General features: G+C 45.1%; 1 protein-coding gene across 1 annotated transcript in view; it reads left to right on the top strand.

Moving 5' to 3' along the window:
- Window positions 1-21,315, top strand: part of LOC124803415 — a 129,470-nt gene that overhangs the window by 30,590 nt on the left and 77,565 nt on the right. The window contains exons 4-5 of the mRNA XM_047264635.1: window positions 2,610-2,967; window positions 10,722-11,008. Of these exons, the coding sequence (XP_047120591.1) occupies window positions 2,610-2,967; window positions 10,722-11,008 (645 nt within the window). The remainder of the gene's footprint in view (window positions 1-2,609; window positions 2,968-10,721; window positions 11,009-21,315) is intronic.

Raw genomic sequence — 21,315 nt, 5'->3', positions numbered from 1 at the left:
ACAGAACGATAAATAATCTGTCGATCGCTTTTGCATGTAGAGGTACATGTCTGTGCTTCTAACGTGTGAATCTGTGTGTTTATATTCTTTTGATATCAACGAGGTAAGCTGCAATTCTATCCAACGTCACAAGTGTTGCTTCACGAATGTGTTGTAGCTTGCCACTCGATTCATGGTTCTTGTCCATAGTTGCGCTTATTTTAGAATCATTTTTTATAAACATATATGCCTTCTGATACTACACAAACCCTTGCAGGCAAGAAAATAACTCAAATATTTCGTAAATTACGTAGGAAATGGATGGAAAACAAACATTGTGCTTACGACGCGTCTGATGTTCACCTTATTCGCCGCTTGGAGCGCTAGTGTCGTTCCAGCTGTCGAACGGTAACAACTTTTACAGCAGTGATTAGCGATGGGTCGAACTCGTTCATTCCCGTGAACTACTTCATTCATTTCACTCTTTGCCGTGAAGCGTTCAAATGAAGTAGTTCATTCATGAAGTACGGAAGCCTGGCGAAGTTGCCCAGTTCGCCGCTCAGCCGCGGCTACGCTCGCTTCGCCTCGCTCGTACAATAAAGCTTCGTAATACTTCAAAATTTTACCAACAGATGGCCGAACTATGCAGTAACGTGCACGCAACGTTTTACGCTCTTACAGCGTCTGAGTTAGCGTAAATAGAGCATAGTCGAAGGGGACAAAGGAAAGATAAACAGAGAAGCGTGTCACATATAAAGAAGGTATCACATTTAATCTTGCTCGACATTTTCTCACGAAGCACCCAAAAAAGTCTTTATCTGCCAAATGAAACGTTATTTGTTGTATTCATGGGCTGAAAACTAGGATTACCAATGAAATGCAGTCCAATTTTATGTTCCTTTTAAAATTTAATCCAAAATAGAATGAGTATGTTTACCCCTGTCACAAAGTCTATATACCTACGCTAAGTAATTATTCAGAAGTTTTCCTGTAGATTTTATTTTTGTTGAGAATAATAATGCTCCAGATTAAAAACGTAAACTGTCACCTGTAGTCATTGGTACGATTTCAGGTAAAATCGCTCTTTCAGTGTTATTAACAAACCTTTTATTTTCATGTTGACTGTGCGTGCTCACACAGCCAGCCTCTTCGTTTGTGTCTTTAATGTTCATTTGTCTGCAAGCTCTGCCTCCTCCACACCTATAAACCCCTCATCCGCCCTATCCTTCGTTATGCCCATCCGGCTTGGATCTCCGCCCCCCCTACCTTTTATAAATCCCTCCAAATCCTTGAACTCCATGCTCTCTGCCTCACCTACCGCATCTGTCTCCCCTCCCCCACGCGGATCCTGTACGATCTCATCCCCTTCCCCCATCTCCTCCTTTTCCTTGAAAGGATACGGATCCTGTACACCTCGCATAAACTTGATCCTCCTCACCCGCTCGTCTCCGCGATCCTCTCCCACCCCCGCCCGCTGCCGCGCCTGTATTCCCACGTCCCACCCGGTCTCCATCTTTCCACCCTCCTTACCCTCTCCCGAGGTGGCTTCCACCAGCTCCCCCTCTCTGATGATGTCCCCCTCCCCTCCATCTACCCCTCCTATCAACTTTGACCCTGCCCCCCCCCACTCCTGGTGTCCTTTCCTTTAGGCACCCTCCCTCCCTTCTCTTTCCTTTTCCCCCGTCCCCTCCCTCCACCCCTCTTCCCCCAGACTTCCCCTCCCCCTTCCCCCCTCCCCCTATCTCCCATGCCCCTGGCATCTCTGCTCTCCCCTCTCCCACTCCCCTTCCTCCTCCTCCTCTCTTGGCAGGTCCCCGGACTCGCACACGCTCAGTGAACATTCGCGCGCCAGAGATCATCGCCATCAGTGTCTCGTATGTGTGCCTTCCTCTGCGTTTAGTGTTCTTTCGTCGTTACGTCTCCACTGTTCACGTGTGCCGTCGCCGTCGTCTGTCTTCTGTGCGCCGTGTCAACAAGTGTTAGTGTTTTTTTTGCGTCCAGTGTGAACGGCTTCATGTTTATTGTTTTTGTATCTACATTTTTTGCCCGCCATTTTTATTGTATTGTCTGTGTCACCTATATGTCGTATTATTGTACCCCTTAAGGCTGAAGAGCAGCGTATTATGCTGCTGCCAGCCCGCCTTGTATGAGGTGCTTAAAATTACAATAAAGGAAAAAAAAAACAAGCTCTGCCAACGGTAGGCTACCCGTAGACGCAAGTTTAACTGCACTAATAGTCACGGGTAATGACGTCAGCACTGCAGGAAGCAGCTGACGCTGCCTTCCTCTCGCCCCTCACCTACATAACCCCTCGTAAACCTGTCATTACCAACAAACACCGCACGATTCGTCGACAGGCAGTAGAGGGAGGACTGAAGAGAAGGGAGGATGAGTGACGTAGCGCCGATGTAGTGGTAGAGGGAGAGCGGAAGAGAGTGAGTGAACTAGAAAAAAGTGTGGAGTGTGCTATCTGTGAAGAGTTTAAAGTACCAGTTCATTGAAATTGAGTGCTTAGTTCACACTTCACTGGAGTGGAGCGTTCATTTGAACGACTCATTCACGAGCTCCCGATCACTAGCAGTGAATGTCGCGACTGTTATGTTAGACAGTGGTATGGATGTGCTGCGCAGGGAGCGGCGGCTGAGCAGCCGCGCACTGCTACTGCTGCTGCACGACGACCGGCTGCTGGCGCGCCCGCTGCTCGGCCTGTGGCGCAAGCTGGTGGACGTGGTGTTCCTGCGGCGCTACGGCGGCGCCCGGCGCGACACTTGGTTCGAGCTGTCGACGGTGCCGTTCCCGGCCACGGCGCGTTTCCCGTTGGTGCTGCGTCGTCTCGACACGTGGAAGCGCGGCCGCCTGCACTCGGGCCGCGACCTGTTTCGCGACAAGGCTGCCAACCTGCGCGGGCAGCCGCTCGTCGCCGCCACCTTCGACAACGTCCCCGCCGCCCTGCACTCCGACGCCGGCTTCACTGGCCTCGAAGTCGAGGTACGAGCGGCCCCTGTAGTGGGGTCGCGCATTGAAACGGCTAGCGAATGAGTGGTGGCACTATCCCCGGGTCGAGAAGCGACATTTCAGTCCCCCTCCCAGAATCTGGGTACGGCATTTCCATTCATTACATTGTACCCCTTGTAACTGCTCAATGTCATTCAATACGATCACGGCGACACCCCTCAATCGACTTTAACACTCGTGGTGTCACTCGCCTTCATACACGGCAGTGGACGTTTGAAAATTCGTGACGCTAGCTCAATGGTCGTCAGTTGATTTAAATGTATTTCCCAGCTGACTCTTAATTTAATTACTGCCACGGGGGTGAGGAGAAAGAACACATCCTGGTGGTACCAGCATTATACGTATTTAGATGTTCGATTAATCCGAATGGTTTGCAATGTTCCAGTGATTCTATTCCAACTCTATGCTGATGTACTGACAAGGACCATTTTCGCAGATAAACGTGCAAGTACGTAATCGATGTTCAGTTTCTCAATATAGTTCGTCACACTCACACATTACACATCCGCGGTAAGAACAATTTCATGCATTTACATTTTTGGTGTCCCACAAAATTGGTTGGATAAATATTATGGCGATACAACTTCCACAGATATTGTTTATCATGTAGTCAAGTCTACTTAATGAAGCCAAAATCGTGGATAAATTGAAATGTAGTTTCTTTATTAACACTTCTCTTTCCACTAATTAAATATGAAATATGAATCGGGATTGGAGGTGATGATCCTATCCTTCTTTTTTAGTATCATAGGTCCCCGTTAATTAATATCTGGTAGTTAAGAAGCGAACTATTTTTTATGCTGGCGCGTTGTTTGTATCAGTTACCCCCGCAACCGTCCAAGGATAAGATTGTATTAATGTTCCGCGCACACGCGTTTCACCATAAAATGCAGAATTACGTAAACTATAGCTTTCCGTTGTGCACAACTTTCGTGGGTTCCGCAACCATAATAGTTTCCCAAGAGTATTTTTCTCAGCTAGCACAAAGTTCGAATCATGTTGTCGGATTCATTTTCACTCCACCCGACAATAAACGTCTCTGATCACTTCGTCACACGTAATGTATTTTAAACGTGCTTGAAGAGTTTTTAAACAATCTCCTTAACGAATTTCGCAGTCGCGTACCACTTTTTCATCGACTAGCCCGATCGCAATAAGTGAAGGTAGAGAGCTCAATAATGTGTTACATGTTCTTTTATATCTATTGAAAAACAAACGCGCCCCTATATCTTGCTGTCCCCCTTGGTTTTTGCTACTTTGCTTTTTATTACTTTTAATTATATTGCTTCTTAGTAATGCTGTGCAGTTATTAAAGTTTCGTATTACTTTCCCCTTTTTAATTCTTCCCCGATTTTAATTAATATGATGCTAATTGACACGCCTGCCCGCAAAGTACCGTTACACCCTCATTCTCGACGAGTCTACTAAGCTGGAGGTTAAACATAACCGACTGCGACGAGAAATACTGCAGTTTTAGCAATCACTACATACACAGTCCAGTCGCATTAATTACACTACTGGTCATTAAAATTGTTACACCAAGAAGAAATGCAGATGATAGACTGGTATTCATTGGACAAATATATTATACTAGAACTGACATGTGATTACATTTTCACTCAATTTGCGTGCATAGATCCTGAGAAATCAGTACCCAGTACAACCACCTCTGGCCGTAATAACGGCCTTGATACGCCTGGGCATTGAGTCAGAGCTTGTATGGCGTGCCCATGCAGCTTCAACACGATACCACAGGTCATCAATAGTAAAGAAAATGATTGTGTTGAAAATAAAAAATGAAAACTGACGAACGGAACTCGATCCAGCAGCTTGAACGCGAACCACTTTTTTTAAAAAAATCAGTTGTTCTATATTTCTCGTTGATTTTGTTCAGGGCGGACGTCCGATGACACCCGTTCAGTTTGTTCGTTGACCCGTTCGCTCAGTTCTTTTATCACAAAGGGTAGCTAACACTCTGACCCAACACACATTTTTTTTTTTTTTTTTGTTCGTTGTTGATCGTTGTGTTTGTTCGTTGCGGACGTCACATGACATCCGGTCAAGTTCGTTTGTTGATCATTTCACTCAGTTTTTTTTATTACAGAGACCAACCAGCCCTCCGATCGAACACGCTGAGCTACCGTGACGGCACCACTCGGCTGCAGCCGCTTCATGGTAAAAATGGCCACGCACATCTGATGACCGAAATCATCTTGCGATTTTCTCAATAACGCTTGAGAAGTACACACTATACATTTTGTTGTCCTCATGGAGTACTACGAGTGTACGAAGTTTGCAATAAATCCGCGTTCCAAACGTCATGGCCTCCCCTTGTAAGTGTAAACTTATTGTTGTGATTTATCTTCTCTTCAGTTGTGTGAACCAGTTCATCAGTAACCACAGACGGGCAGCCAATTCGTTCTTCATTGTGCACTTGATCATGTCCTTCACTGAAAAATCTGATCCATCTTCTAACCATTGAATGACTCATAGCATTTTGTCTGTAAACCTCGCAGAATTGCCAATGAATTTCCTTTGGTTTAAATTTCTTTGCATTTAGAAAAGGAATCTCAGATTTGATTTCACACGCGGCGGCATTATAAAGAAGGACTACAAAGCACACGTCGGCAGCAGCGATCTAAAAATGGCGTACATGTCTTCTCCTTGAGTCAGAGTAACTGCCGCACATACTCGGAACTGCGATCGTAGCGCTGCCGCAGATAGAAACGGAACTTACTTTGTGGACGGCCCATGTACAGTTCCTGAGTCGCTGCTATACAAGTGCCTGATCTTGACGCTGCTGTTCAACTGGGCCACCACCAGTCGGGCGCGGCGCTTATGTCGTCTTCGCATAATGGCCGCTGCTATCGCCTTGTCGTCCTGGAGAGGGGATGGCTAGCGTGTAATTGGCTGACGTCTTTTCACAGCCCTCTCTGCTCCATCGTTACCGACTGGCGTGCTGGCGCTTGACTTTACGCCGAAACAAACTTAGCCCCAGTTTTATGTAGCAGTTTGGTGATAAAAAGGAGCCGATAAGAAAAGTGAATTGTTTGGAATAATACTGTACTCATCAGCAAATCACGTGGAGCTATGTGGTGCAAGCAGTAGAAAGCATACAATGTGACACAGGGACTCTAAACCGTTGGAGGAGACGCCCAGGTAGCGTCAGAAACTGGCTTGCCAACTGTTAAACTACCGACCCTGGACAAAGACTTAGAAAATCCCAGTCATTTGGGTCAAATCGGGTTATTTTCCCAGACACATACAGTCTGTCGACGATACATTGGCGTGGGGCGGCGCTATGCATGCGATTGTCGTCGATTGTCGGCGGTTTCTCATTGGTCTCAACGACGAAGTACGGAAAATACTTGTATAGGAGAGCGTCTAAGTGTGCTCGCCGCTGGGTTTTTTAAAATACAAAATGAACAAAACTACCTATGCGCCAAACTCCATTTCTACATCTACATTCTACATATATACTCCGCAAGCCGCCCAACGGTGTGTGGCGGATGGCACTTTACGTGCCACTGTCATTACCTCCCTTTCCTGTTCCAGTTGCTTATGGTTCGCGGGAAGAACGACTGCCGGAAAGCCTCCATGCGCGCCCGAATCTCTCTAATTTTACACTCGTGATCTCCTCGGGAGGTATAAGTAGGGGGAAGCAATATATTCGATACCTCATCCAGAAACGCACCCTCTCGAAACCTGGCGGGCAACAGAGCGCCTCTCTTGCAGAGTCTGCCACTTGAGTTTGCTAAACATCTCCGTAACGCTATCACGCTTACCAAATAACCCTGTGACGAAACGCGCCGCTCTTCTCTGGATCTTCTCTATCTCCTCTGTCAAACTGACCTGGTACGGATCCGGCACTGATGAGCAATACTTAAGTATAGGTCGAACGAGTGTTTTGTAAGCCACCTCCTTTGTTGATGGACTACATTTTCTAACGACTCTCCCAATGAATCTCAAACTGGCACCCGCCTTGCCAACAATTAATTTTATGTTATCATTCGACTTCAAATCGTTCTGTACGCATACTCACAGTTATTTTACGGAAGTAACTGCGTTTTTGTTATGCTATCATATAATCATACAATAAAGGATCATTCTTTCTATGTATTCGCAATACATTTGTATTTGTCTATGTTAAGGGTCAGTTGCCACTCCCTGCACCAAGTGCCTATCCACTGCAGATCTTCGTGCATTTCGCTGCAATTTTGCTAATGCTGCAACTTCTCTGTATGCTACAGCATCATCCGCGAAAAGCCGCATGGAACTTCCGACAATATCTACTAGGTCATTTATATATATTGCGAAAAGCAATGGTCCCATAACACTCCCCTGTGGCACGCCAGAGGTTACTTTAACGTCTGTAGACGTCTCTCCATTGAGAACAACATGCAGTGTTCTGATTGGTAAAAACTCTTCAACCCAGCCACACAGCTGGTCTAATATTCCGTAGGCTCTTATTTTGTTTATCAGGCGACAGTGCGGAACTGTATGGAAGGCCTTCCGGAAGTCAAGGAAAATGGCATCTACCTGGGAGCCTGTATCAAATATAGTTAAAGACTTTTAACTAAGATCTATTAAAATATATTTATTTCAAATCAGTCTAATTCTTCCAGACACAAAACAGGTCTACGTTAACCTGGGTGGTTGTGTAACCCCCTCTCTCCCCCCCCCCCCCCTCAGGACTCTCCCGGACTGTCTCAAAACTAGGAAAAATCCTTGTAAACTCGGACATAGAGCAGCCATAGCCACAACACAAGAGAGAGGGACAAACAGTGCGACCATAGATGGCAAGAATCGTGGACGTAAGAGTGAACGAAGGAGTATGGTATGGGAGTGCTGTACAAATACTGAAATAATTGAAGATTTCGACTGTCACCAATGGTAGTGTGCAAGTTGGCTGTTTTGCCAAACTGCGCAGTAAAGTTTCAGTAAAATCTCATAAATAAAATAATTCAAGCACACCAATATTGATTTATTTTATTCAGGTGAGTCTTGATTTCCAAATTTTTGTAGGAAAACGAAATTTTCTTAAGAAATCATTAGTTATATCCAAAATTTTATTCATAAAAATATATCAGTGGATAGTTAGTGCTGTTTACTTGCAAACTGAGTACACATAAAATGTGTTAGCTTTGACGTACCGCTATTTAGTTGCTGCATGCTTTAAGGAAACATTACACTGAAAACTTTCAAAAACATAAATTTGAAAGATCCAGATGGTTTCACTTTATGATATTAAGAGTTGCATTGTCGTCCTTTTTACTGCAGTAAAGGATGAAAACGCCAAAAATTAATGTATTATTAAGCGCAATATTAAATTAATTTGTTGTCATCTTACTATAACACGTAATCAGTGCCAAGGATGGCTCTTAAATGCAGAATAAATTTCAGCTAATTAATCAGATTTGTGCTCATTTCATTGTTACAATTATGGTATAACCTTCCCCGTTCACTTACACCCCATGATAAGCTTTGATTCATTGGTGTTCAAAATTACTACTTGATTCGCGTATTTCAGTATGATGGACTCAGATGTTCCTAAGACCACACAGCACAGCATCATCTTCTTTGGGGTCCACTTTTTATGGGAAGCGGTGGGCAGGCGACGTGTAACATCACGAAAAAATGTAACCCCATCTTGGCCACCAGTGTATGGAACAGCGGCTGGTCGATGAAATGCAATAATACTGTACCAACAGCAGTTACACTACTAGCCATTAAAATTGCTACACCACGAAGATGACGGGCTACAGACGCGAAATTTAACCTACAGGAAGAAGATGCTGTGATATGCAAATGATCAGCTTTTCAGAGCATTCACACAAGGTTGGCGCCGGTGGCGACACCTGCAACGTGCTGACATGAGGAAAGTTTCCAACCGATTTCTCATACACAAACAGCAGTTGACCGGCGTTGCCTGGTGAGACGCTGTTGTGATGCCTCGCGTGAGGAGGAGAAATGCGTACCATCACGTTTCCGACTTTGATAAAGGTCGGATTGTAGCCTATCGCGATTGCGGTTTATCGTATCGCGACATTGCTGCTCGCGTTGGTCGAGATCCAATGATTGATATGGAATCGGTGGGTTCAGGAGGATAGTACGGAACGCCGTGATGGATCCCAACAGCCTCGTATCACTAGCAGTCGAGATGGCAGGCATCTAATCCGCATGGCTGTAACGGATCGTGCAGCCATTTTTCGATCCCCGAGTCAACAGATGGGAACGTTTGCAAGACAACCATCTGCACGAACAGTTCGACGACGTTTGCAGCAGCTCAGAGACCATGGCTGCAGTTACCCTTGACGCTGCATCACAGACAGGAGTGCCTGCGATGGTGTATTCAACGACGAATCTGGGTGCACGAATGGCAAAACGTTATTTTTTCGGATGAATCCAGGCTCTGTTTACAACATCGTGATGGTCGCATCCGTGTTTGGTGACATCGCGGTGAATGCACATTGGAAGCGTGTATTCGTCATCGCCATACTGTCGTATATGGTATGGGGTGCCATTGGTTACACGTCTCGGTCACCTCTTGTTCGCATTGACGGCACTTTGAACAGTGGACGTTACATTTCAGATGTGTTACGACCCGTGGCTCTATCCTTCATTCGATCCCTGCGAACCCCTACATTTCAACAGGATAATGCACGTCCACATGTTGCAGGTCCTGTAAGGGCCTTTCTGGATACAGAAAATGTTCGACTGCTGCCCTGGCCAGCACATTCTCCAGATCTCTCACCAATTGATAACGTCTGGTCAATGGTGGGCTAGCAACTGGCTCGTCACAGTACGCCAGTCACTATTCTTGATGAACTGTGGGATCGTGTTGAAGCTGCATGGGCAGCTGTACCTGTACACACCATCCAAGCTCTGTTTGACTCAATGCCCAGGCGTATCAAGCCGTTATTACGGCCAGAGGTGGTTCTTCTGGGTACTGATTTCTCAATATCTATGCACCCAAATTGCGTTAAAATGTAATCACATGGCCGGCCGGTGTGGCCGAGCGGTTCTGGGCGCTTCAGTCTGGAACCGCGCTCCCGCCACGGTCGCAGGTTCGAATCCTGCCTCGGACATGGATGTGTGTGATGTCCTTAGGTTAGTTAGGTTTAAGTAGTTCTAAGTTCTAGGGGACTGATGACCTCAGATGTTAAGTCCCATAGTAATGAGAACCATTTGAACCATTTTTTTTTTGTAGTCAAATGTCAGTTCTAGTGTAGTATATTTGTCCAGTGAATACCCATTTATCATCTGCATTTCTTGTTGTTGTAGCAATTTTAATGGCCAGTAGTGTACTTTGATATTGTACTGTGAACAGCTGTCACATGTGCGACATTGGTGCCTTGTCTTATACATGTGCGAGTGGTATTTGGTGTTATTCATGTGACAGGCCTGAAGATGACGTGACTGGAACATCGTAATTGGTTGCCTAATAAAACAATATGAAAAAAACGGCTGTTGGTACAGTATTATTACATTTGTACCACGACAAGCGTTTTGGGTATTAGGATCAACAGAGCGACCTGGGATTTGGAACATCTTTGTTTGTAGAATCCATGCTGATTTCTAAAGAGGAGACTTTCGATCTTCGAAGTGGTCATAATGCTTGAGTATTCTACTATGGACGAATTGCATTTTTTGCTGGTATTTTCTGCGTTTTACGAAAAGCCTCGCCGGTGGGCTGTGCAGTGAGCGGGTAAGGTGGACGGGTGCAGGTGCTGGGAGCGCTGTCGCAGTCGATGAACTTCGCGGTGGAGCTGTACGTGCCGGCGGGCTGGCAGGAGGAGAAGTGGGGCACGCAGCGCGCCGACGGCTCCGTCAACGGGCTGCTGGGCCAGCTGCAGCAGGGCCGCGCCGCGCTCGCGCTCGGCAGCTTCCACTACACGCCGCACCACCTGCGCTTCATAGACCTCAGCGTGCCCTACACCACGCACTGCCTCACCTTCCTCACGCCCGAGATGCTCACCGACAACTCCTGGATGACACTCGTGCTGCCCTTCAAGTAAGGCCGCGCCACACCACCCACACCAGAAACCTCACCAGACGAAACGCACTACCTGACAAAAGCAGTGAAGCAACCAGAAGTCGCGTTCGGACGTCAGTGTACCTACACACCACTGACGGGTAGATTAATGAGTAGAGATGCAATTCTCTGTGAGAGATAGAACAGCCACCAGATTGCATTGGTGTTCTTCGTGTTTAGTGTTTTTACCAGGCTTGAACATCGTCAGATCTACATCTACATCTACATCTACACTCCGCAAGCCACCCAACGGTGTGTGGCGGAGGGCACTTTACGTGGCACTGACATTACCTCCCTTTCCTGTTCCAGTCGCGTATGGTTCGCAGGAAGAACGATTGCCGGAAAGCCTCCGTGCGCCCCCGAATCTCTCTAATTTTACATTCGTGATCTCCCCGGGAGGTATAAGTAGGGGGAAGCAATATGTTCGATACCTCATCCAGAAACGCACCCTCTCGAAACCTGGACAGCAAGCTGCACAGCGATGCAGAGCGCCTCTCTTGCAGAGTCTACCACTTGAGTTTGCTAAACGTCTCCGTAATGCTATCACGCTTACCAAATAACCCTGTGATGAAACGCGCCACTCTTCTTTGGATCTTCTCTATCTCCTCTGTCAACGACCTAGTACGCATCCCACACTGATGAGCAATACTCAAGTATAGGTCGAACAAGTGTTTTGTAAGCCACCTTCTTTGTCGATGGACTATATTTTCTAAGGACTCTCCCAATGAATCTCAAACTGGCACACGCCTTACCAACAATTAATTTTATACGATCATTCCACTTCAAATCGTTCCGTACGCATACTCCCAGATATTTTACAGAAGTAACTGCTACCAGTGTTTGTCCCACTATCATATAATCATAAAATAAAGGATCCTTCTTTCTATGTATTCGCAATACATTGCATTTGTCTATGTTAAGGGTCAGTTGCCACTCCCTGCACCAAGTGCCTATCCGCTGCAGATCTTCCTGCATTTCGCTGCAATTTTCAAATGCTACAACTTCTCTGTATACTACAGCATCATCCACGAAAAGCCGCATGGAACTTCCGACAATATCTACTAGGTCATTTATATATATTGTGATAAGCATTGGTCCCATAACACTCCCCTGTGGCACGCCAGAGGATACTTTAACGTCTGTAGACGTCTCTCCATTGAGAACAACATGCTGTGTTCTGTTTGCTAAAAACTCTTCAATCCAGCCACACAGCTGGTCTGATATTCCTTAGGCTCTTACTTTGTTTATCAGGCGACAGTGCGGAACTGTATCGAGCGCCTTCCGGAAGTCAAGGAAAATGGCATCTACCTGGGAGCCTGTATCTAATATTTTCTGGGTGTCATGAACTAATAAAGCGAGTTAGGTCTCACACTATCGCTGTTTCGGAATCCATGTTGATTCCTACAGAGTAGATTCTGGGTTTCCAGAAATGACGTGATACGCGAGCAAAAAACATGTTCTAAAATTCTACAACAGATAGATGTCAGAGATATAGGCCTATAATTTTCCGCATCTGCTCGACGACCCTTCTTGAAAACTGGAACTACCTGTGCTCTTCTTTTCCAATCATTTGGAACCTTCTGTTCCTCTAGAGACTTGCGGTAAACGGCTGTTAGAAGGTGGGCAAGTTCTTTCGCGTACTCTGTGTAGAATCGAACTGGTATCCCGTCAGGTCCAGTGGACTTTCCTCTGTTGAGTGATTTCAGTTGCTTTTCTTTTCCTTGGACACTTATTTCTATGTCAGCCATTTTTTCGTTTGTGCGAGGATTTAGAGAAGGAACTGCAGTGCGGTCTTCCTCTGTGAAACAGCTTTGGAAAAAGGTGTTTAGTATTTCAGCTTTACGGTGTCATTCTCTGTTTCAATGCCATCATCATCCCAGAGTGTCTGGATATGCTGTTTTGAGCCACTTACTGATTTAACGTAACACCAGAACTTCCTAGGATTTTCTGTCAAGTCGGTATATAGAATTTTACTTTCGAATTCACTGAACGCTTCACGAATAGCTCTCCTTACGCTACTTCGACATCGTTTAGCTTCTGTTTGTCTGAGAGGTATTGGCTGCCTTTAAACTTGCAGTGAAGCTCTCTTTGCTTTCGCAGTAGTTTCCTAACTTTGTTGTTGAACCACGGTGAGTTTTTCCCGTCCCTCACAGTTTTACTCGGCACGTACCTGTCTAAAACGCATTTTGCCATTGCCTTGAACTTTTTCCATAAACACTCAACATTGTCAGTGTCGGAACAGAAATTTTCGTTTTGATCTGCTAGGTAGTCTGAAATCTGCCTTCTATTACTCTTGCTAAACAGGTAAACCTTCCTCCGTTTTTTATATTCCTATTTACTTCCATATTCAGGGATGCTGCAACGGCCTTATGATCACTGATTCCCGCATGTCCTGCCCCGCACCCTTTGAGGCTGTTGCCCTTTCTGTACTTGCTCGAGGCTATCTAACCTAAAAAACCGCCCAGTCCACGCCACACACAATATCTACATCTGCCACAGACTTGTTTTGACGCTGACCACAGAAGGCTATGTCAGTGTTGCCCAGTTTCTGCAGGAGGCGGATATCCAGTTATAAATCAGACAAAAAGGTTCCAGAGCAGGAAGTTGTGCTATGTGCACTGTGTTGAGTATCTGAATGTGCAGAGTGTACAATGAAGTTTACCTGGAATTAATGTAATTTCTAATGCCTATGGTCTGAGGCGTCTTGTCACGGTCCGCGCGGCTCCCGCCGTTGGAGGTTCGAGTCCTCCCTCAGGCATGAGGCATGGGTGTGTGTGTTGTCCTTAGCATAAGTTAATTTAAGTTACATTAAGTAGTGCGTAAGCTTAGGGACCGATGACCTCAGCAGTTTGGTCACATAAGACCTTACCACAAATTTCCAATTTATTTCTAATGCTTATGGCCGGCCACTGTGGTCGAGCGGTTCTAGGCGCTTCAGTCCAGAACAGCGCTGCTGCTACGGTCGCAGGTTCGAATCCTGCCTCGGGCATGGATGTGTTTGATGTCCTTAGGTTAGTTAGGTTTAAATAATTCTAAGTCTAGGGGACGGATGAACTCAGATGTTAAGTCCCATAGTGCTTAGAGCCATTTGAACCATTTATCTGATGCCAATGCTGTATCTGTGATATTGTTTACCAAATTTGCTTACTCATTTCTCTGGATAGATGGTTAATGCCAAAGGCCAATAGAGAAAGGGGGGCTTCATTGTGGGTCTTTATTTGACCAACTGGTCGAATCGTGAATATCCAAATTTATAGGGCGTTCAGATGTGACAGTGGCCCGATTTTGGACCACTTGGGAACGTGAGGGCAGGCCCTAGAGGCTCTGGTCAGCTACGTCTGACCACCACAAGCGATCGCCGTGATGAACACTAAGCATATCGAAATCCCTTCACGTCTGAAGCTGTCATCCGAGAACAAGAAATGGACTCCCCGCAACATTCTCTGTGATCCCGCACCGCTGATCAGAGGCTAGTAGCAGGCACACGAGAGTATGTACACTGGTGTTAACGCCACAGCACAAATGGCTGCCTCTTGAATGATCCCATGACTAGGGAAGCCTGGACTTCAGATGAACGACGTCGCACTGCGTTCAGTGATGAAATGTGGTCCTGCACTATCCCGAATGACCATCGCCTGCGAGTATGGCCGCAAGGTAGCGAAATAACATTCTTCCAATGTTTGAAGATGCACAGCAGTTTCTCCTGGAAGCGTGGTGTGGGGAGTCAGCAGATGTGGCTTCAGGTCATAAATAGTAGCGATTGAGAATTTTCTGACTGCATACCGGTATGTCAGAGGCTCCCTGCATCGCCATATATTGCCTCTCATGCGACGGTATCTGGTGCCATTTGTCACGTGTCTCCTATGAACTAACCATCTGATTCTCCCGTGTGGGCAACAATCGTATCAGGCATCCAGGCCAGATGGGATGCAACGTCTTGCAGACAAGTGAGCTCATACTGCCAAGTTTGTAACCACTGAAATAGGAACACACACGCTCACAACCTGTGAAGTTTCATATCGTTCCCGCCCCTTCTGAGTGTTTCACTTTTCTGTTCAAATGGCTCTGAGCACTATTGGACTTAACTTCTGAGGTCATCAGTCCCCTAGAACTTAGAACCCTAAGGACATCACACACATCCATTCCCGAGGCAGGATTCGGACCTGCAACCGTAGCGGTCGCGCAGTTCCAGACCGAAGCGCCTAGAACCGCTCGGCCACTCTGGCCGGCTCACTTTTCTGTCAGGCAGTGCATTGTATGACGTGCGTTCGAAAATTAATGGGAACTTTTGTATTTTTGGAAAAAATTAATTTATTCTTCTACATCAGTGTTATCCCTTTCTCGTCCACAGCTCGTGGTCGTGCGGAAGCGTTCTCGCTTCCCGCGCCCGGGTTCCCCGGTTCGATTCCCGGCGGGGTCAGGGATTTTCTCTGGCTCGTGATGACTGGGTGTTGTGTGCTGTCCTTAGGTTAGTTAGGCGTAAGTAGTTCTAAGTTCTAGGGGACTGATGACCATAGATGTTAAGTCCCATAGTTATCAGAGCCATTTGAATATCCCTTTCTCCAGCGTTATCCAACATACTTAAGCCAGCGCTTCTACCGACTCCAGAAACACTTCTGGTACTCGAGGTTCGATATAACTTTTGCCTCACTCAGCGATACTTTTTTTAATCTACGCTTGCAAAACGACTTGGCTCTAAGCTTTTCTTTATTTTTGTACCTTAAACAAGTCACATCTGGCGATTATGGAGGCCAGGGCATTATTATACAGTACTGTTTTTGGTCCAAAACGCGCGAACAAGCAACGAATTGTGACCAGGTCCACAGTCATAGTGCAAAATTCATCAACTATTTCACCACAAATCCAGGGTTGTTTTACATTTTGATTTGCGCAAACGGCGTTGATCTTTTAGGTGCAATACTACTCGTTATTGACTGTGTTTTAAGAACTAATGGTGCACTATGCCACTGAAATACGTTAGAGAACACACTGAACATGACGTTCACATATGACCGCATGTGTCGAGCTTTTTTCAGTCTTGGCGATCCGGACTATTTGCATTGGGACGACTGATACTTAATTTCGACGTCATATGAGTAAACCTATGTTTCACCATCTTTCATGACATGTTAAGTAGTCTTTTAGACTTCATCCAGTGACTCTTGAGCAGCTTGCATTAGCCGATGTTTTTTTTCGAAATTCAACAATTTTGGAACAGATTTTGCTTTCTCATGTTTCATACTTAAAACACACAAAAAATGATGGAACTGGTATGCCAACATCAATGACATCCCCGATTGTAGTTCAACGATCGTTCAGAATAATTTCTTAATCATTTTTAAATGAAGAATAAAAACAGGCAATCAGTTGCACAAATTTTATTGCATTTACCTGGCTTCTATACCGACTAAGGGTATCTTCTATTAGAATAAGGTTTAGTTACATAGGTTGAAATTGCACGGAGAGATAACAAAACCATATGAGCTGGAGTGCTCCAGTCAAATAAGTAAAAGTTATCTTGCAAAGCCATTATTAAAACCACAAGCGTAACAAGCCTCTAGGGCAGTTATCTGTCCCACATTTACAGGATAACTGATACCAGTAGTAGTGGCTTGCTAAGCTTGTGGTTTTAATGTTGGCTTTACAAAATATTTTTTACTTATTTGACTCGAGCACTTGAGCCCCTAATGTGGTTTTATTACCTCTCCGTGCAATGTGAACTCATGTAACTATAGCTTATTCTGATGAAGGTACTCCTAGTCGCTATCGAAACCATGTGCCCACTAGACCACAGGGCACCTGCTGAATCCAGCTGACTGAAATGCTGATCATTTCTGTAGAACATAGTGCAGTACATGTCCTGTGAATTTAAATATTCTAGCTCTTGTCGTTTAGAGTTTTCTGCTTTTCTGAACATGAGTGTATTTCTAAAACTTATGCCGTTCTTACTGAAAAATTTAATGCAAATTCTCTGATCCATTCTTATACAAATCAAATAATCGCCGATGCTAACAAAAAACTGGCAACCTCTTCTACTGTTAACAACATATAATATCCCGCACGGCTAACAGTGCGGAGATACTTTTCAGACATGTATACCAACATAACTACGAAAAAATCGCGCCAACAAAATTCAAATTCTGTTTTTTGAAAACATACAGTAGTCACCCCCTTACTAGAGCAAAAAGTCCCTTGGGAGTGCTGTAGATGACGCAGAACTCATGTGACCCTGCACTGCTGACATGTCATGGTAGTGAAGTGCTGTCGGTAGATGTGGAGACGCTACAGAATGGCAGAAAGGAGCTATTGTGTTTGGATGAGGCCATGACCCGATATGTTGGTGTATCATCGTGCGCTGTCCAGTGGGTCTACAAGTAATGGTGTACCATTCGCATCCACGGAAAACGCCCTAAGGACAAAGACTGTAAAAAAAATTCTAGCCTACAGGGATTTGAGACTAGAGTCATGCCTAGCCAGTGACAATCGGTTCCAAACCCTACAGGAATTGCTTCTGTCAATGAACTCTCAACCAGGACCTTTCCTTTCGCGGGCAAGTGCTCTACCAACTGAGCTACCCAAGCACGACCCACGCCCCGTCCTCACAGCTTTACTTCTGCCTATATCTCGTCTCCTACCTTCCAAACTTTACAGAAGCTCTCCTGCGAACCACGCAGAACAGGAGAGCTTCTTTAAAGTTTGGTAGGTAGGATACGAGATATTGGCAGAAGTACAGCTGTGAGGAGGGGGCGTGAGTCGTGCTTGGGTAGCTCAGTTGGTAGAGCACTTGCCCGCGAAAGGCAAAGGTCTGGAGTTCGAGTCTCGGTCCGGCACAGAGTTTTAATCTGCCAGAGAGTTTCATATCAGCGCACACTTCGCTGCAGAGTGAAAATCTCATTCTGGGAACAGTCAACCAGTTTCCGAGCAAGCATTGCAAAACGAGCTGTGTTGATTGGACATTTGGAGCCAGCTACCTAGCTAAAGACGATTGCTCACAGCAGTACAGAAAGCTGCACGCTTCCAGTGGGCTAAGCAATACAAAAAGAGGACAGAATAGCTGACTGGAGGTGTATTGTGAGCTTCGACGAGTCGTGATTTTGCCTCTTTGTTGCGTCGATTGCAACGAAAAGTTAATTGCGGAAACAACGCCATAGGGTGTGTTTAAACCGTATCTTCGTAACATCCTTTCTTCCTGAAGCGTTAGTCGCGCAAGGTATGCAGGAGAGCTTCGATGAAGTTTGTAAGGTTGGAGAAGAGGTATCGGTGTAAGTAAAGCTCTGAGGACAGAGCTCACTCGCTGGTGCACTTGCCTGCAAAAGGCAAAGGTCCTAGGTTCGAGTTCCAGTCTAGCAACAGTTTTAATCTGCCAGGATGTTTCAAATCACCACGGCTTCCACTACAGAATGAAACTTCATTCTGCCCTAGTATTAAATCAAATAATAAAAATATCCGATTACGTTTATTCCTGCATTTTTGCCAGCAGTCATCCTTTCACGTCATCCAGTGTTCGTTTACGTTATAGGCTAATACACTGCAATGATATTACGACACTATCGCTTCTCCCCAAACATTCATGATGTAGTGAAAGTTGGTCCATCTAGTTGATAAATTTTGTTTTCGTTTGCACTTTTTTTGTGACACATGAGGAACTTAGTTATGAAAACGACATTTGGTTTCCTAAAAGCACTGCAGGTAATATTACTCATCTGCTTTTTAAACCTTCGCTAATAATTGTAGGTGTCTTGATTAAATTACAAACTCTTCCACAGCGTCCCATGTTAAGCTCGACTGTTTCCTTAGTTATTTTAGAGAAGTGTAGGTTCCACACTCTCTCTTCTCTCATCGTGAAACAACTCGAAGGCCTCATCCGTTGGGGAAGCAAATCACACCCGATTAGGTGGCTGAACCTTCCACTCGAAGTCTTCTAGTCAACAATGTCATATGTCTCCTACTTTCTTCATTGTCTGCTTATGGCAGTAGCACTATTGAAAGAACGCTGTTGTCTAATTTTGACACTGAAGTCTTACTCAAGCCCTTAATCACCAGTGGCTCATGTACCGTCAATGTTCTCATTATGGATTATGAGAAGCATTAAAATACACCCTCCTACTCCTAACGCCACGATGAACTAAACAGTTCGACGTGTCACGTGCCTGGTATGTTGTCGGATCTTGTACTGGCCAGCTTCATTACAGTCGAGGGCAACATCTGCAGGACATGCAATATGAACGCATTTCATTATAGTCAGGTCGTGTTTTCACGATGTATGGGTCACTGTGTCTCTGGGGTAGGGCCGGCCTTGCACGTTTCACGCGTCACCTTCCCAATTCCATACCGTATCTCGGCACAGGTTAACAACCGCTGTCATGGTTTATAATGCGCAAATCGATGTCTTTGTGATAGAGACGTCGTCGAGTACTGCGAACTACAAGTATTACTTTGGATAGGCGGACCACAGTAACGTAAATCATTCGCCAATTCAGTATTTGACAAGAACAAGAAGAACAACAAGAAATTACTAGCCATACCACGCAGAACAGTTCTTGACTAGGGGTAAACAGTGTAGTTTGGCGTAGGCGCACCACAATTGAACCCTTGAAACCTGGAGTTGCAGCACAAGTTGGTACATGCTGACAGTTGCGGGGATGTCATTATGTAGGGGATGTTGATATGGGATGAAATCATCTCTCACAGGCGAATGATGCAGAAAAACATTTTCCGAGCGAGTGGTTAGAGCTGTTAGTCTGTAGCAACCTCTAGGCGATCTATTATTGTCTTTAGCAAGATACTGCACCATCCCATTTCTCCTGAAACGAGTCAGAATGATTTGAGGAACGTCCCACCAAGGTGGTTGTACTCACATGGCTCTCCATATCCCAAAGTCTCAGTCCTACTGGCGTGTTATTGAGAGTGATATGTGTGTCTCCATCAGCTCTGACCTGTCTCTCATAGTTGTGGGTAGCGTCTGAGTGGTCTTGAGTTAGGACAGAAACGCAGCTCCAATTTCTCCATACAAAAATTTGATATGGTTTCCTCACAGGCGTCCCTCTGAAAGTAAGTCGACATGAGACAATTTTTAAGGAGATCTGTCACACTCTTTACGAAAATTCTTTCCAACTGTGACAGACAGCGATATAGCGCCATATCATTTCTCTTGGACTCAATCTGAAGAATATTATTTTTTCTCCAAAATCACCTGAATCTTGGTTATAAATGTCAATTTTTCTTATATAAATGGTTGCAATAAAGTGGCCAATCCTTTGGCAGTCTCACTGATCGCAGTTGTAGCGATTTTATACATGGAAAAATTTGGAGAATCAGCCCTTCGAGACGGAAACGAACAAAGCCTCATGTTAGTTTTGGTATACTGATGATACTTTTGTCATACGGACTCATGGAGAAAAAGTAATCTCAGAATATCTAAATTTTCTGAGTGATATTAATTCTGAAATAAAGTTCACTATATAAAAAGGGGAAGGAGGTCTAGTTTCATTTTTGATGAAGTTATACTCAGACAAGTTGACGGAATTTTGGGGCAAAAGTTCTACAGAAAACTCACCCACACAGACAGACATTCAAAAAAATTCCCATCGCCATTCCAAACAGAAAAGACGACTGATCCATACGTTAGCGCATCAGGCTGAAGGAATCTGTAAACCACAGTACATGGAGGAGAAGCTCAGTAATTTAAGAGCTGCTTTCAGAAGAAACACCATGACTAGATAAAATACCTTGCGCATGTTCAAGGTGGTGCATGATTTGGGTTTTGGGACTATTACGGAGAAGGGATGGATGAAAGACGGTCTGCAGACAGAAATGAGCAATAGGCGATGAGGGTTTTTGGGACTGTTCTGAAAAGAATCTGGGATAAAAAAGATGAGGAGGGCGACCCCAAAAGAAGCTCTTGGGATGGGAGTGATAAAAATGGAGAAAGAGAACCTGTGCAATGGAGAGGAAAAATTATATCAGTTGAAGCTGGAAAGATGAGTAAATCCCTCAGCGAATTGTGTGGGCACGTAGAGGGCAGTGTTTAAAGTTACATTCCCGAAGGATTTAGAGACACTTTACGTTTAAAATTAGATATTTTGGTATAAGCATGGCAGAATACTGTAGCTAACAATCTTGGATGAAACTGTAGTTTGATTGGCGTCAGGTCTTCGGGAAGTGTAGGAAATTCGGAAGAATTCAGTATGGGGGAGGAGGACCAGAAATTACTTAGGATACTAATTAACAGTTTCATACAGGATTCGACTGGGGGAAGACTGATAGATGTAGGAAGTGAAAAGCAT

The sequence above is a fragment of the Schistocerca piceifrons genome, chromosome 1, assembly GCF_021461385.2.
Source record: "Schistocerca piceifrons isolate TAMUIC-IGC-003096 chromosome 1, iqSchPice1.1, whole genome shotgun sequence".
In the NCBI taxonomy this organism is placed as follows: domain Eukaryota; kingdom Metazoa; phylum Arthropoda; class Insecta; order Orthoptera; family Acrididae; genus Schistocerca; species Schistocerca piceifrons.
The sequence above is the reverse complement of the archived record's forward strand: the minus strand, read 5'-3'. Positions and strand labels throughout refer to the sequence as shown.